The sequence below is a fragment of the Somniosus microcephalus genome, chromosome 27 (assembly GCF_052327205.1).
Source record: "Somniosus microcephalus isolate GS21.2 chromosome 27, FLI_Smic_1.0, whole genome shotgun sequence".
Lineage (NCBI taxonomy): Eukaryota > Metazoa > Chordata > Chondrichthyes > Squaliformes > Somniosidae > Somniosus > Somniosus microcephalus.
The window spans coordinates 22,335,521-22,351,472 of record NC_141013.1 but is presented as its reverse complement, the minus strand read 5'-3'; the positions used below and the strand labels follow the sequence as shown (position 1 = coordinate 22,351,472).

The 15,952-nt window shown below is 49.9% G+C and overlaps 1 protein-coding gene across 1 annotated transcript in view; it reads right to left on the bottom strand.

Moving 5' to 3' along the window:
• LOC147100058 (protein FAM227B-like) overlaps positions 1-15,952 on the bottom strand; it is a 293,117-nt gene that overhangs the window by 244,734 nt on the left and 32,431 nt on the right. Inside the window, exon 6 of the mRNA XM_085968963.1 lies at positions 9,991-10,092. Within this exon, the coding sequence (XP_085825089.1) occupies positions 9,991-10,092 (102 nt within the window). The remainder of the gene's footprint in view (positions 1-9,990; positions 10,093-15,952) is intronic.

Genomic DNA, 15,952 nt, shown 5'->3' with positions numbered 1-15,952 from the left:
ACTGGCCTTTCCGTGCCATTTGGCAACTTGTGTGAGAGTACTACCCCAATACCATATGGAGAAGCATCACAAGCCAACCGAATAGGCAGTGTCGGGTTGAAGTGAGCCAACACTTCCTCTGAGGTGATCAATTCTTTGCTTTTGCGAAATGCCTTCTTACAGTTTTCGCTCCATTCCCATGGTACCCCCTTCTGTAAAAGAGCGTTTAGCGGGTGCAGTACCATGGATAGATTTGGTAGAAATTTATGATAATAGTTAATCAATCCTAGAAACGACCTCAACTGAGAGACATTATCCGGAGCGGGAGCCTTTACAACTGCCTCTATCTTGTCAGGAGACTTATGAAGCCCCTCCCGGTCAATGACATGACCACAGTACGAGATCCGCTTCTGGAAGAACTCACATTTCTGCCGATTAACTCTAAGTCCATACTCTTTCAGTCTGTTGAGCACCAGTTCCAAGTTTGCGAGGTGTTCTTCATCACCATCACCTGTAATCAGAATATCGTCCAGGTAACATTGTGTGCCTGGAATTCCCTGTAATACCTGCTCCATGGCCCTCTGCCAAATTGCTGGAGCCGATGCCACTCCAAAAACCAGCCTATTGTACCGGTACAAACCTCGATGCGTGTTGATCGTGAGGTATTGGCGTGACTCTTCTTCAACCTCCATCTGCAAGTACGCCTGCGCCAGGTCTATCTTGGTGAAGTGTTTCCCGCCAGACAACGAAGCAAAAATATCCTCAATCCGCGGAAGCGGATACTGCACCGTGTGAAGCACCGGATTAACGGTGATTTTGAAATCTCCACAGATGCGAACCTTCCCTGGATCTCCTGGCTTGTTGCTCGCGGGACGTTTCATAACGGGAACAATGGGCGTAGCCCACTCACTTCAATCTACCTTAGACAGTACACCTGAACGTTCTAGCGCTTCCAGTTCCGCTTCTACAGTAGGTCGTATTGCATAGGGTACCGGTCTGGCTTTAAAAATTTTTGGGTGTGCATGTTCATCAATCTTGATGTTTGCCATAATTCCTCTCAGTGTTCCCAGTCCCTGCTGGAACACCTCTTTAGCATCATCCAATATTTTGGACAATCGTTTAGGTTTGACATCTGTTTCCCCGGAATCTACCGTTAGTGCCTTCAAGGAGTGCCAGTCCATATTCATTTTCCTAATCCACTCCCGTCCCAGTAGTGGTGGACCTCCTTCAGGTAGCACATATAAGTCCATTACTTGGCTTTCTTCGCCCTTGTGGACCACTTTTACCTCTATCTTTCCGATGGGGTACACTCTTTGCCCCGTGTATGTTTTCAATATAATCTCCGTATCCCGTAAGGGAATATGTTGGAATAACCTTTTGTAATCTTTCTTATTCATGACCGTCAATGCCGATCCAGTGTCCAATTCCATCTTTACTTGGACTCCTGCTATCTGAAGGGTGACCCAAATTGTCTGGAGATCTGCATCCTTACCAACGTTGTGTACTCTTAAGCTACCCAGTTCATTACTGCTAGCGTCTGAATCAGACTTCTGTTCGGTCGAACTGTTCTTTGTCACCTTGTGTACCTTTATGTATTTTCCTTGCGGTGACTTTTTGTTGCTGGTCTTCTTTCCTGACCGGCATACTTTAGTTATGTGGCCAAGCCTGCCACACGTTCTGCATTCTTGGTTTTTAAACCAACACTGGTTCTGATCGTGCGTTGTCTTTCCACAACAATAACATTTTACAGTACTCAAACCCAATTTATTTGTACTGAGTTCCGGTGACCGTAGCTGCATTACTGCCGTGCCTCTCGCTGCGGCTTCATGTGCTGCTGCCATAGTGACCGCTTTCTCAAACGTCAGCTCATTCTCCTCGAGCAGTCGCTTTTGTGTATCTTCTTTTAATAAACCACACACAAATTTATCTCGTAGTGCCTCTGTCAGTCTCGTTCCAAACTGACAGTACTTTGCTAGCTTACGCAATTCCATTAAATATTCAGCATTGCTTTCATCCTTCAGCTGCCTTCTGCTGTAAAATTTAAATCGTTCCGCTAGCATCAGCGGCGTGGGGTTTAGATGATTTTTCAGGACAGTAACAATCTCCTCGAACGTCTTATCCGCCGGTTCATCTGGTGATAAAAGGTGTTTCAATTGCCCGTATGTCTTCGCACCCATTAAGTTTAATAATGTTAGTGCTTTCTCTTCATCTGGAATTTTATTTGCTTTACAATAATTTTGTATGCGTTCTACATACATGGCCCAATCTTCGATGTCGCTATCAAAGGTATTAATGTTCCCATGTTTAGGCATCGTTGCAATTTAATTTATTTTTATTTTTATCCAAGATGGCGGCTTCCCGCTCTTGTCTTCATCCTCCGCCTACAAAATGGCGGTTTTTCCACGCTTGGCGGTCTTCACCCGTCCCCCGACGCTGTCTCCGCTTCACCGCGGCTCTCGCGCCTTCAGTTGCCCCAGACGCTGCGCCTTTTTAGCCCGAATGCGTCCCGGCCCTTATCACCAGCCGCGATCGATGTCCCCGCGCTGCGCCTTTCGGCCCGAATGCGGCCTGGCCCTTATCTCCGGTCGCGATCGATCTCACCGCCCTTATTCCTCCGTCTTCCCTCCCCGTCTGTACAGCCAACGCGGCCGACTTTCTGGTCGCGTCGCTGCCCGGCTTACCCACCACCGAGGAAGAAAGAAGATAGCTGACAGCCGCTGATGGAGGCTTCGAGTTCAGGATGTCTTCTGCACTCTGGTTTCTCGATGTCTGCCGTGCGCCGTGTCTTCCAGCAGGGTGATGAGGGTGGAAGCCTCTCTTCGACGTCCGTTCTGTGGACGAAGCCGCCGTGGATATAAACTGCCGCAGGGTAAGAATCGGACTCGTCGCCACTGTTAAGTCTGTGTGTTCTAGTTGTAATTACTAACACAGACTACAAGATTAAAGTTCAACAGGTCTTTACTGGTTGGAGGTCAGGACTATACTAAAATACAATATTACTACACAGTGCTTATATACCGGTGGTCACCACCGGTATTACGTATACAGCAGCCAGAGAAAGTAGTACATCTCTTAAGGTGGAACAGGCTTAAGTTCTCTTAGGGTGGAACAGGTTACATACACCACAGTCAGCATACTATACTTCTGGCTGCATGTGCACTCAAACTTTGACATTTTAAATGAAACCTCACCAGGACCCAAACACCTATGCTGACTGTTGAAATTACTACAAATAGAAATCATTGGCACTATTACTTGGCTTTAGCTTTACATAGTTTTTAATCAGTATATTTCAAAGTGGATTTCTGCCCTGTATAATCCATAAATTTGAGTAGCATTCACACTTCTTTGTGACAAATGCTAATGATTTATCACAGATCACAGGTTAGCAAGACATGGGTTCTATCCCCATGAGTCTGCAAAACAGTGAGTTCCATATCTTATCTAGTTCCAGATAGGGAGATGACAAAAGGAAATAAGCATACTTTCTACTTGGGAGGTTGATAAAAATCCACAGTGCTACTATGCATCTTCTACCAAGTGTCACAGTGGAAGCAAACTGCAGCATGAGAGATGAGAAGGAGAAAACTTGCAGCATAGCAAACAGAAAAACAGGGCTTTAAACGTGACTTTACAAAAACATGTTTCATATTGTTTGGTGTATTGATAACTCTAACATTATCAGCTTGGTGGCAGCTGCAGATAAATTTTGATTTTTGTCATATTTATATGGAAGGATAGAAGAGGACAACAAGCTTCCCCTGCACACCCCTCCAAAAAAAATGTTAGTTGTAGCATGATATTAGATAACATTTGATGAAGTGCATTGTGAATTATTAGCCTGGCCTTAATCAGAACAGTCATTTTCTGTTTGGCTACAAGTTTAGTATTATATGTTGCTAGTGTTTGAGATTTCTTTTAAAGAATAAATTGGTATCCAAATGACAAGGAAGCAGAATGTTTTTCACTCCTTTCTTTGCTGTATTAGTATTCACTCTGACTCACAGCCTATTTTTTTTCCTTGATCCGTCCTACTTATGAATAAATGTCACAAATTCTAGCTGGAATAGTTGCAAGTTCAATTACTTTTTATTCCATTCTGGTAAATGCATTTCATGGATAATCATCACAGTCACTAAATCTCATTGAGATTAAAATAACAGATTGATTCAGTGTGTTGAGCTTACACATAGCAAAGCTATTTTCTGCACTGAAACCCACGAGACTAAGTTATCAACCATAAATTGTAGTATGCGTTAGAAAAACAAATCCAGAAGTTACAGCTAGCTACATATTTGGAAGCTGTTGAAGGGATATAAATTGGAAAAAAAGTGTCTTTGTTGCTGAGCAATGATAAGCATCTGTTATTTGTAATTAGGACGGGAGTGTTGACGTGAGGTGTGATTCAACTTTTGAGTCTATTTTTGTGCCAAACATTAAAAGTAAGAGGGGGAAAAATTCGGTATCGCCCCGTTTGGGGCGTTAGTATTGGCGGTGCGCAAAGTTTAGCACCAGGCGCAGGTTCTCGCCACCTCGAGCGATATTGGGTTGCAGCGCCCCTGAAGGTGATCGCGGCGCTAAATCAGGCGCTGCACGGTAGTCTTAAGGCGCTAACCCGGCGGCGCAACGCAATTTCTCCACGGGCGGGCGCAGCGCAGGTGCTGTCAATAATCGATTTGACCTAGACACGCTGGTGCCGGTCAGCTCTTAAAGGGGCGGATCGATTCTCATCTGCAGCCACACTCTGCGCCTTGTAGGCCTCAAAATCGACGGTGACCTACCTGTGGCGGCCAAAACTTCAAGGACATGGAGAGGGTCAGGGAGAGAGCGCAGCGCTTCAGCGAGGGGGCATTGGATACTCTGGTTGGCACGGTGGAGCGCCGGCGATCTGTGCTGTACCCGGAGAATGGCAGGAGGCCTAATCAGACCAAATACCACAGAACTTGGAGGGAGGTTTCCCAAAGAGTCACCTCCAGCAGCATGGTGCCCAGGACTCCTGTGCAATGCAGGAAGAAGTTCAACGACCTCACTCGGGTCGTTAGGGTGAGTGCCTTTTTCAGATTTATCTTCATCCCTCCATTTGCACCTCACTTTATGGCCAGAGGGTGAGCAAAGCCCCAATGGCCAGCTGTCATCCAGCACCCATGGCCCTTTCTGGAAACACACACGCACATTCAGCTCAGTGAATAATGTAAGGGCTATTCTACCATGGGAGGCATGTGATGTCAGCTCAGGGCAGCATGTTTCATCATACCCCGTCCTTTCTCTTGCAGGCCAAGCTGGCGAGGAACCGCAGGCAGCAGCTTCGTACCGGAGGAGGCCCGCCTCACCTGCAGACCCTTACAGACCTGGAGGAGCGAGTCCACCAGATCGTTGCAAGCCGAATGAGTGGTCCCGTCGCCTCTGGAGCTGCCGACCCCATTGTGCACAGCGATGGTAAGGTCATCACCTTTTTGAACTCTCTCCTTCCACTTGTTCCCCCCACCAGCATGCTTTTTCACACTGGACCCAAGTCAGAGCATTGCAGCACTCATGCATCCCTTGCTGCCACCCTGTCCTTTCGCTAAAGCCACTCTTCAACCTCCCTGCTTTCAGATGCTGCATCACCAGCTCGGGAGCCGGGCCCTCAAGCTGCCACTGCGACTGACTCGGGAGGCGACGAGCAGGAGGAAGCCGGACCATCCGTACCACCCTCAGGCGAGCCAGCCCATCTGCAGACTGGGGAGACTACTTCCCTGGAGGGGAGCGGGGGGGAGTGCTCTGAGGAGGATCCAGCTCCAGGAACCAGCGGCCTGCAGCAACGCGAGGGGGGTAGCGAAGCTCGGGGGCCATCTCCCCGGAGGGCAAGTCGGGCCCCGAGTGCTGCTGCACAGAGCGCAGAAGAGGTGCGTGCCCTCGCAGAAATAAGCACCCAGGCTGGGCTGAGGCACACTGAGCTCATGGCTGTAGTGGCAAGGATGCCTGAATCCATCGAGACATTGGCAAGGAGTGTCCAAGACTTCAGCGCAGCACAGGCAAGGAGTGCGCAGGACTTCGGGACAGCACTGGAAAGGATTGTCCAGGGCTTCACTGAAGCACTGGAAAGGATTGTCCAGGGCTTCACCGAAGCACTGGCACCTGCCACGCAAGTGCTGAGTGCTGCCACGCAGTCGCTGGTCTCATGCAGACGCAGATTGAGGCCATGCGAGCACTGACTGCTGCCACCCTCGCTGGATCGGGCAGGATTACCCGGGACCCTTGCAGCGCCACAGCAGGCCAGCAATCTGTGGACCAGCCGATTGCTGCGCATGCTGCGGTGCTGCCCCGTCAGAGTGCCAGTGTGTCGGCCGACCAGGGAGCTGCTGTCCGCTCTCAGGATGACAGCATTCCTGATACCACCACTGGCACGTCTCCACTGCAGCTGCCACCACCTGTAGGACAGACTGCTTCCACCCATGCAGAGTTGGAGCAGTCAGCAGCCGGGCCCTCCTGGCCCAGAGCTCGTCCAGGCCGTCCCTCAGGGGCATCTGCGCTTTCGGACAGTCAGCAGCCCTCCCCCAGCCTTGCTGCAGCCACTGGGGTCCCATTACGGAGGAGCTGCAGGGAGGGAAGGGGCCAATCTCGCAAGTGAAGCAGATCACCATTGAGGGTGAAAAAGTAAAAGGTGCTGCTGATACCTGTTATTTGTAGAATTCAAGGCCGAGGATGCTGGTCTGAATGTTAGTTATGTTTTGGACAGTCTCCCGGGTGTGCGATACACTTATGTGGCAGTCTGTTTTGCTTTTTGTTGCCATTGCTTTGTCATGCAGGAAGGGAGCACATTTTGTAAAATAAACAACTTTCTTTATTTACAATGGCCATGTCTGCTATTTACATACATTTTGGCCTTCGCAGGCTTTGGGGTATCAGAACGGTTCCATTCCTGTTCTTGGAATGGCAGCAAGCATTCCCTGAGAGGGGCCTAGAAGCAACTTCTGATAAGCCTCTGACGGACGGCCCTTCCAGTTTGTGCCTCCCTCCCGTCTTGGTCCTCCTCCTCCTCTTCCTCCTCCTCTGCTGGTGCTTCAATGTCTGGTAGCATTGGCTGGGTCCTCAGAATTGCGAGGTTATGCAGCATGCAACACACAACCACAAAGTGGGAGACTCGCTCAGGTGAGTACTGAAGGGTTCCTCCGGAATGGTCCAGACAGCGGAACCGTTGCTTCAGCACGCCGATTGTGTGCTCAATAATGTTCCTGGTCACTTGATGGCTCGCATTGTAGCGTTCTTCAGCAGGGGTGCTGGGCGAACGGAGCGGGGTCATCAGCCACGGGCACAGAGGATAGCCCTTGTCCCCGAGAAGCCAGCCTCCTGGGTGAGCCGGGGCCTCAAAGGTCTGCCACAGAAGTCTGGCGCAGGATGAAGGCGTCATGGCTGCTGCCTGGAAACTGGGCATTAACAGCGAGGATCAGCTGTCGGTGGTCACAGACCAGCTGTACATTCAAGGAATGGAACCCCTTGCAGTTGCGGAACTCCTCCGCATTCTCTACAGGCACCCGCAAAGCCACATGTGTGCAGTCAATGGTGCCCTGCACCATGGGGAAGTCCGCTATTCTTGCGAAGCCCTCTGCGCGCTCCCGCTGCTTGTCCGGGGTCATTGGGAAGGAGACGTACTGCCGCCTTCTTCTAAAGAGGGCATCAGTCACTTGACGGATGCAGCAATGCACCGCGAACTGCGAGATGTTGGCTATGTCCCCAGTTGCGGCCTGAAAGGAGCCGCTTGCATAGAAGTTAAGGGCAACAGTGATCTTCACAGCCACCGACAGAGATGTCCTGCACCTTAGCTGAGGCTGCAGATCTGGCTGAAGCAGGTGGCACAGCTCAGTCACCACCTCCCTACTAAAGCGCAGCCTTCGGAAACACTGCTCCTCCGACATGTTCATATATGAAAATTGCTGTCGGAAAACCCTGGCAGCGTAAGGTCTCGTGTGGCGACGTCTGTTGGCCCTCCTTCGTCTGGCCATGCCTGCCCCTCTATCCCTGCGTCTCTGTGCCCTGTCAAGATGATTCAGCAGCAGGACGTTCTCATCCAATGCAGCCCCCATATTAAGCGTGCACAGAAAGTTATCCCGTTTGAGATGCTCACCAGCAGCAAGTTGATGGTCAGAAGGCTGAAGTTCTTCTGCCAGCGCTGGCTCAGTGTAGAAAGGGCTCTCTGTGTGCAGCTGAGCAACTCTCTGTATCTCTCTAAGAAGTTGTGGTCCAAAAATGGCTGCCGCTTTTATACCACAACAGTCCCCTTTAAAGAACACCCCCCCAGCCCGACAGCGACTGGGAAATGTTCCAGGTAAGCTGTCCTTATTAGCGCCAGGCGGAACGGAGGGGGGCGCCACTGAATTTCCGGGCCGGGGCGCCCCAAAGGCGTTGCACACTGAAATGACGTCATGATCTGCGTGCGCCGGTGAGCGGGCGTTACGGTTTAGCGCCGGTGCTAAATGTCCACTCAATATGGGGAGAGGCGCAGGGTTCGCTGCGCCCGGGCGCTAGTTGGTTAGCGCCCCACTTGTCGGCCCCTTTAGGCGCTAACGGGTGGCGCAAACAACCGAATTTTTCCCCCAGAGTGTCTGATTACAGCCCCACAGAATCCTGCACCATCTATATTCCTATCCTGCCACAGTTTAGTTAGTAATTAAGTCTTGGGGTTAATTATAGAAGATCCTGCACAAGCAGAAAGTGGCACGGCAGATTGCGTCTCTGATATATACCATTGTAGATTGGTAAGACATGAAGCCGTGACTTCCCAGTGGTTAGATCAAAACCAGCTTTGGTATAAGCCTACAAACAGAACGTTCATAGTCAAGTGAGGTCAGAAACCATACGATTTGAAGGGCTCTGAATTTGTGCGCATTTGAACGGTGCACTCCTGGTGGAAAACCATTGGGACTGCAGCGTGAGGCCTGTAAATTAGGTGGAGGTTCCGAGAGGGTGCATCCCAGCACTTAGCCGAGAATGTCGGACCAGCAGATTTTTGGGCTCAAGTTGCCCTCCAGAAAAAGAGGATGCTGATTTAGGGTTTAATTTATTCACCAGTTTATTTCACACACAATGAACTTCTTGTGAATGAAATAAAATGCATCATGTGAGCCTGATTGTTTAAATATGCAAATAAATACTATTTTAAAACCTTTGCAATGTGAAATATTAATATTCTATTTTATGAAAGTTGTTAGTAGCTATGAATTTCAAGCAAAACAGATTTAATTTGACTTATGACCTTGGGAGAATTTCTTGCTGTTCCTCGAATAATGCCTTTCGATCTTTAGTTTCCACCTGCACAGCCAGCTCATCCAAAAGACAAAACCTTCAGTAATATTGTGGCGGAGCCACTAAGGGACTCCGATCAATTGTATATAATTCCCTTTAATAATATGTTAGCTACAGCCTGAGTCTGTATCTTTGTTTTCACTGTTTACATGTACAGAGCGCAATCACTTTAATAGCACGGGTAAACGTGATGACGTCACGCCGTTCATCACATGATCCCCACCGGCGGGAAAAACATCATGACGTCATGACGTCAGCCACGGGACCGTCCAAGCAGTCCTCGTGGAGCCTCCGAACTGACTAGACCTATATTCAATGTTCTCCTGTAATTATCCGTTAAACTCTGTTAGCTTTCATTAAACCTCGTTTATTTGATCGCCTGAGTGGACCTCAGTCTTTTGATAGGAACTAGACATTCCTACAATATGGCATTTTATCAGTACTGCAGTGAAGTGTCACCCTGGATTACACACAAATCCTGCAGTAGGGCTCTGAGTCAGAGCCCATTAGTGCTACCAACTGACCCAAGCTGACACGCATTCTTCTATCTGAAGCATTCCCCACAAACTAATAGAAACAGTGTAGGAGCACTATGTCGTAGTGGTAACTAGGAGTTGCCAATGAAGAAGAGCATTTTTTTTAAAAAGGGATCAGCGTAAATGCCAAAAAGTCTCTGGTGAGTAGAAAATACAATATTGTACCTCTGTACAAATATATAAATTTGATTACCTCGAAGAACTTGTCTATCACCTCAGGAGGGGCAATCATGAAAAGTGTCACAAAAGTATCAGCAATTCTGTTAAACAGGCGATCTTGATCTTCTTTGGAAGGCTTGTAATAATCAAAAATAAAATAAACCTGTTAAAATCACAATTTTATTCATGACTTCAGTTCAATATACCAAATACAACTGAAAAATAGATTAAAGGGTAACAGGGACCATGACTAAATAGTACTGTAATGAGAAGTATAGAGAAGGCTTTCAAAACTTACAAAAAATTGGATAAACAAGAAGATTAGATAAATTATAAAGACAAGCAAATGCAGTGATGTGCCTCAATTATTCCGAGACTCGAAGTTAGCAGAACAAAAGTAAGGCTTTTATTAACTCAGAACATAACACGTAAAATAGAGAGATGTCTACCTTCAGGAGGCTGATGCCCGACTGAAGTTAGATTACAAAGGAGCCAGGTATGGGCGGAGCCCTGCACACAACCAGTTCCAGCACGTTCCAATACATAATACATGAGGACTGGGGGAAGGGAAAAGACACAGAAAGCAGGCAGTTACAAGACACAGAAAACAGGCAGTGATGAATGGAATATATTTCATCACATTCACCCCTTCTATAGATTTAGTCTGTTCGGGGGTTTGATAGTCCTCTGCGACCGACGTGGCTGTTGTGGTGCCGCGGGTGTCGGCTGGGTGTCCCTGGTAGCCTCCTGGGTCTCTGCCGGGGGTGCCGCCGGGGTTGTTGAAGGGGTAGTTGGTGGGGGTGCCGTTGGTCGATGTTCTTCCGGGGGTGATGAAAGAATAGTGGGTGGGTAAGGATTGCTGTGATCGTCGTCGCTGCTATTGCCGTGGTTGTTGTCGATGCCGGCTGGGGCGACGTCTTTTATGGACACGGTGTCCTCCCTTCCGTCGGCGTGCCAGACATATGCGTATTGGGGGTTGGCGTGGAGTAGGTGTACTGGCTCCACGAGAGGGTCCGTCTTGTGGCCCCTCACATGCCTTCGCACGAGTACCGGACCTGGGGTGGAGAGCCATGACGGCATGGATACGCCTGAGGTGGATTTCCGAGGAAAGACAAACATTCGTTCATGAGGCGTGGCATTAGTGGCCGTACACAATAGCGACCGTATCGAATGGAGCACATCCGAGAGGACTTCCTGCCAGCGGGAGATAGGGAGGCCCTTGGTCCTTAGAGCTAGAGTGACTGCTTTCCACACTGTCCCGTTCTCTCGCTCCACCTGGCCATTACCCCGGGGGTTGTAGCTGGTGGTACGGCTCGTGGCGATCCCCTTGGACAGCATGTACTGGCGTAGCTCTTCACTCATGAAGGACGCCCCCCTATCCGTGTGGATATAGCTCGGCATACCGAACAGGCAGAACAGGCTGTTGAGGCATTTAATGACCGTGGCGCTGGTCATGTCTGGGCAGGGGAAGGCGAATGGGAAACGGGAGTATTCGTCCACAATGTTCAGGAAGTAAACATTGCGGTCGACGGACGGGAGGGGGCCCTTGAAATCTAAGCTGAGCCGCTCGAAGGGCCGTGTAGCTTTGATTAAGTGGGCTCTATCTGGGCGGTAGAACCGAGGCTTGCACTCAGCGCAAGTGCGGCAGTTCCTGGTCAGAGACCGAACTTCCTCAATCGAGTAGGGTAAGTTACGGGACTTTATGAAGTGGAACAGCCGCGTGACCCCTGGGTGGCAGAGGTCGTTGTGGAGGGTCTGTAGCCGATCCTCGGTGGCGCTGGCACACATCCCTCGTGAGAGGGCGTCAGGGGATTCGTTAAGGGCCCCTGGCCGGTAAATGATGTCGTATTCGAAAGTGGAGAGCTCGATCCGCCACCTAAGAATCTTATCATTTTTAATCTTCCCCCTCTGTTTATTGTTGAACATAAACGCTACCGATCGCTGGTCGGTAAGTAGGGTGAAGCGTTTGCCGGCTAGGTAGTGGCGCTAGTGGCGCACTGCCTCCACGATGGCTTGGGCCTCCTTTTCCATGGAGGAGTGTCTGATCTCGGGGCCTTGGAGGGTCCTCGAGAAGAAAGCTACGGGCCGCCCCACCTGGTTGAGGGTGGCCGCCAAGGCGAAGTCGGACGCATCACTTTCCACTTGAAATGGAGTGTTCTCGTCCACTGCCTGTAGCGTGGCCCGCTCAATATCCTGCTTAATGCTTTTGAAGGCGGCGTGGGCCTCAGCAGAGAGCGGAAAAGAGGATGCTTTCAAGAGGGGGCGGGCTTTGTTGGAGTAGTTGGGGACCCATTGGGAATAGTAAGAAAATAACCCCAGGCACCTTTTCAGGGCTTTGGGAGTGTTGGGCAGGGGCAGCTCCCGTAGGGGGCGCAATCGGTCGGGGTCTGGTCCGATTTCCCCATTCTCCACCACGCTGCCCAGTATGCAGAGGCGCGTGGTGTTGAAAACGCACTTGTCCTCGTTATAGGTGAGGTTGAGCTTTTGTGCGGTTTTCAGGAACCTCTCGAGGTTCGAGTCGTGATCCTGCTGGTTGTGACCGCAGATGGTGACGTTGTCGAGGTAGGGGAAGGTTGCCTGCAAGTGGTGGTCATCGACCATGCGATCCATCTCCCTCTGAAAGACCGAGACCCCGTTCGTCACCCCAAAGGGGACTCTGAGGAATTGGTAGAGGCGTCCGTTCGCCTCGAAGGCGGTGTACGGGCGGTCCTCTGGTCTGATAGGGAGCTGGTGGTACGCTGACTTGAGGTCGATGGTGGAGAACACCCGGTATTGGGCGATTTGGTTCACCATTTCTGATATGCGGGGTAGCGGGTAGGCGTCTAGTTGGGTGTACCTGTTGATCGTTTGACTAGAGTCGATCACCATCCGTTTCTTCTCGCTACCCCTTACCACTACCACTTGGGCGCGCCACGGGCTGTTGCTGTGTTCAATAATGCGCTCTTTCAGGAGCCTGTCTACCTCGGTCGCGATAAACCGCCTGTCCTCCCAGCTGTACCTCCTGCTTTTGGTCGCTATTGGCCGGCAGTTAGGGGTAAGGTTCGCGAATAGCGAAGGCGGCTTTACCTTCAGGGTAGCCAGACCGCACACTGTGAGGGGCGGCTGGGACCCACCGTACTTGAGCGTGATGCTTTGGTGGTTGCACTGGAAATCCAAACCCAAGATCACGCTCGCACATAGATTCTTCATGATTAATACTTTAAAATTATCATACACAGTTCCGTTAACGCACAATTGTACCGTGCAGTAACCCAGAATGGTCGATGTCTGGGTTTTATCGGCCATAGAGATGGTACCCTGAGCAGGGACCACCTTTAGGGAGAGTTGTTGTGCCAGTTCAGGGTGGATAAAACTCTCCGTGCTTCCACTGTCAATCAAGCATTTAACCCGGCACCCATTTACCTCGATGTCCACCATTGATTTGGATAGCGGATGCGGCCTGGTCTGGTCCACTGTGACCGATGCCACTGTAGGGCCCTGATCGAGACAAGATGGCGTCCACGCTGTCTGCTCATAAGATGGCGGACCCCACGAGGTCGGGCAAGATGGCGTCCAAGATGGCCGCTCCCACGGCGCACACGCGGCGGTGGCGGGTTTTCCGGCGGTTGGTTTTCCGGCGGGGTTCCCTCTGCACACCTTCCCGAAGTGCCCCTTCTTACCGCACTTAAAGCAGGTGGTGCCTTTCGCCGGGCACAGGTTTCTGGTGTGCTTTGGCTGCCCGCAGAAGTAGCAGTTGGGTCCTTGACGCGTCGCGGCTGTCGTAGGGCTTCTGGGGGGAGAGCTGGGCCCCGCCGGTGTCGGGCTGCCGGGCGGGGAAGATGCCTTCCAAGATGGCGGCGCCCTCGGCGCACACGTGGCGGCGTGGGCGGCGCGGGCTGAAGAGTAGGCGTCCGAGTTTCTCTGGGCCATCTCCAGGGACCGCGCGGTGTCCGCAGCCTGTTTCAGGTCCAACTCTGTTTTTTCCAGCAGTCTTTGCCGGATGTGAGTGGAGCTGAGGCCTGTGATAAAGGCATCGTGAACAAGCTCGTCGGTGTACACTGCGGCTTTTACATCTCGGCACTTACAGTCCTTGCCAAGCTTTTTCAGGATGCTTAGGAACTCCTCCACCGATTCCCCAGGTCGCTGTGCGCGAGTAGCGAGTAGATGCCTAGCATACACCTCATTCGTAGGCTGCTGGTAATGTGCCTTTAAGGTGTTGCAGGCGGCCAGGTATGTATCGGCGTCTTGGATGAGGGGGTAAACCCGGTGGCTTACCCAATTCCGTAGCATTCCGAGTCTCATCTTCGCAGTGTCCGTAGCGTCTTTGACGGCTGCGGAATTGTCCAGGAAGAATTCCATACAGTCAAACCAGTGTCCGAAGCGTGCTGATGCGTCCGGAGCATGTTGATCCAAATCCAAACGTTCGGGTTTCAGGAGTTGATTCATAGTGTTGAAAATTGAGTTAATAAAATTGATGTGCCTCAATTATTCCGAGACTCGAAGTTAGCAGAACAAAAGTAAGGCTTTTATTAACTCAGAACATAACACGTAAAATAGAGAGATGTCTACCTTCAGGAGGCTGATGCCCGACTGAAGTTAGATTACAAAGGAGCCAGGTATGGGCGGAGCCCTGCACACAACCAGTTCCAGCACATTCCAATACATAATACATGAGGACTGGGGGAAGGGAAAAGACACAGAAAGCAGGCAGTTACAAGACACAGAAAACAGGCAGTGATGAATGGAATATATTTCATCACATGCAGGTTAAAAAAATAATTAATCAAGTCAAGAGAAACACTGAACATAGATTTCTGAGAAGCAGCTTTTAGATGACTTATCCATTACCCCGTCCCTGCTGACCTGTATTTGTTCCTGGTGCCCCAATGCCTCGTATTTAAAATTCTCAACCTCGTGTTTAAATCCCAATGACTCCCCAGAACTCTATGTTCCTCTGACTCTGGCCTCTTGTGCATCTCCCCCTCCCTTCGCCTCATCATTGGCAGCTGTCACTTCAGCCATATAGGCGTTGTGCTCTGTAATTCCCTCCTTAAACCTCTCCACCGCCCTATCCTCCTTCAAGATCCTCCTTAAAACTGACCTCTTTGAGCAAGGTTTTGGTTACCCCTTCTAATATTTCTTTCTTTGGCTTGCCATCCATTTTTATCTGATTATGCCTCTGCAAAATATTAAATGCGCTCTATAAATGCAATTCGTTGATAATGATGATGGCTTAATGAGTTTATCTAGTAAATAGCTGAGTCATACAAATTAGGAGGTTTTAAATTTGATCTCCAATCTATATTAGCTCATGATGGTGAATTGTCCTCAATGGGTTGGGAGGGAGGAGAAATTGCCCAAGGTTTTTGCTCCTGACTGCTATCCACCATGCAAAGTACCTCTTTGGGATTGCATGGAGATACAGACCTTAACGGGCTTGATTTCACATGGTGATTAGTACAGCACAACATCTGCAGTGAGCAGTGAATTGCCTCCTTGCACACAATAGTGTAAGATGTTCTTGATAAATTGGAAGTGTCCAACACCTAAGTATACAGTGCCATCTTCCACATAAGGCAATCATGAGGGAGGGATTAAAGAACTCAGAAATGTGCCTTGTTACATGAGCAGGCAAATTGGTGGGAAACATGAGGAGATGCCCTGCAATTACAGCACACCTTCATTGTCGCTGGGTCAAAATCCTGGAACTCCCTCCCTAACAGCACTGTGGGAGTACCTTCACCACACGGACTGCAGCGGTTCAAGAAGGCAGCTCACCACCACCTTTCTCAAGGGCAATTAGGGATGGGCAATAAATGCTGGCTATGCCAATGACGCCCACATCGCATAAACAAATAAAAAGAAAGCCAAGACTCATGTCAGTGGCAGCACTGGGACATCATGTAACCTTGCACAATAAATAAATGAACTGACAGCAACTCCATCAAAAGCAACCCCAGGAACAATGCAGGTGGATTAGATGTGGATACTAGTTCTACTGTATTTCTGCAGCTTAC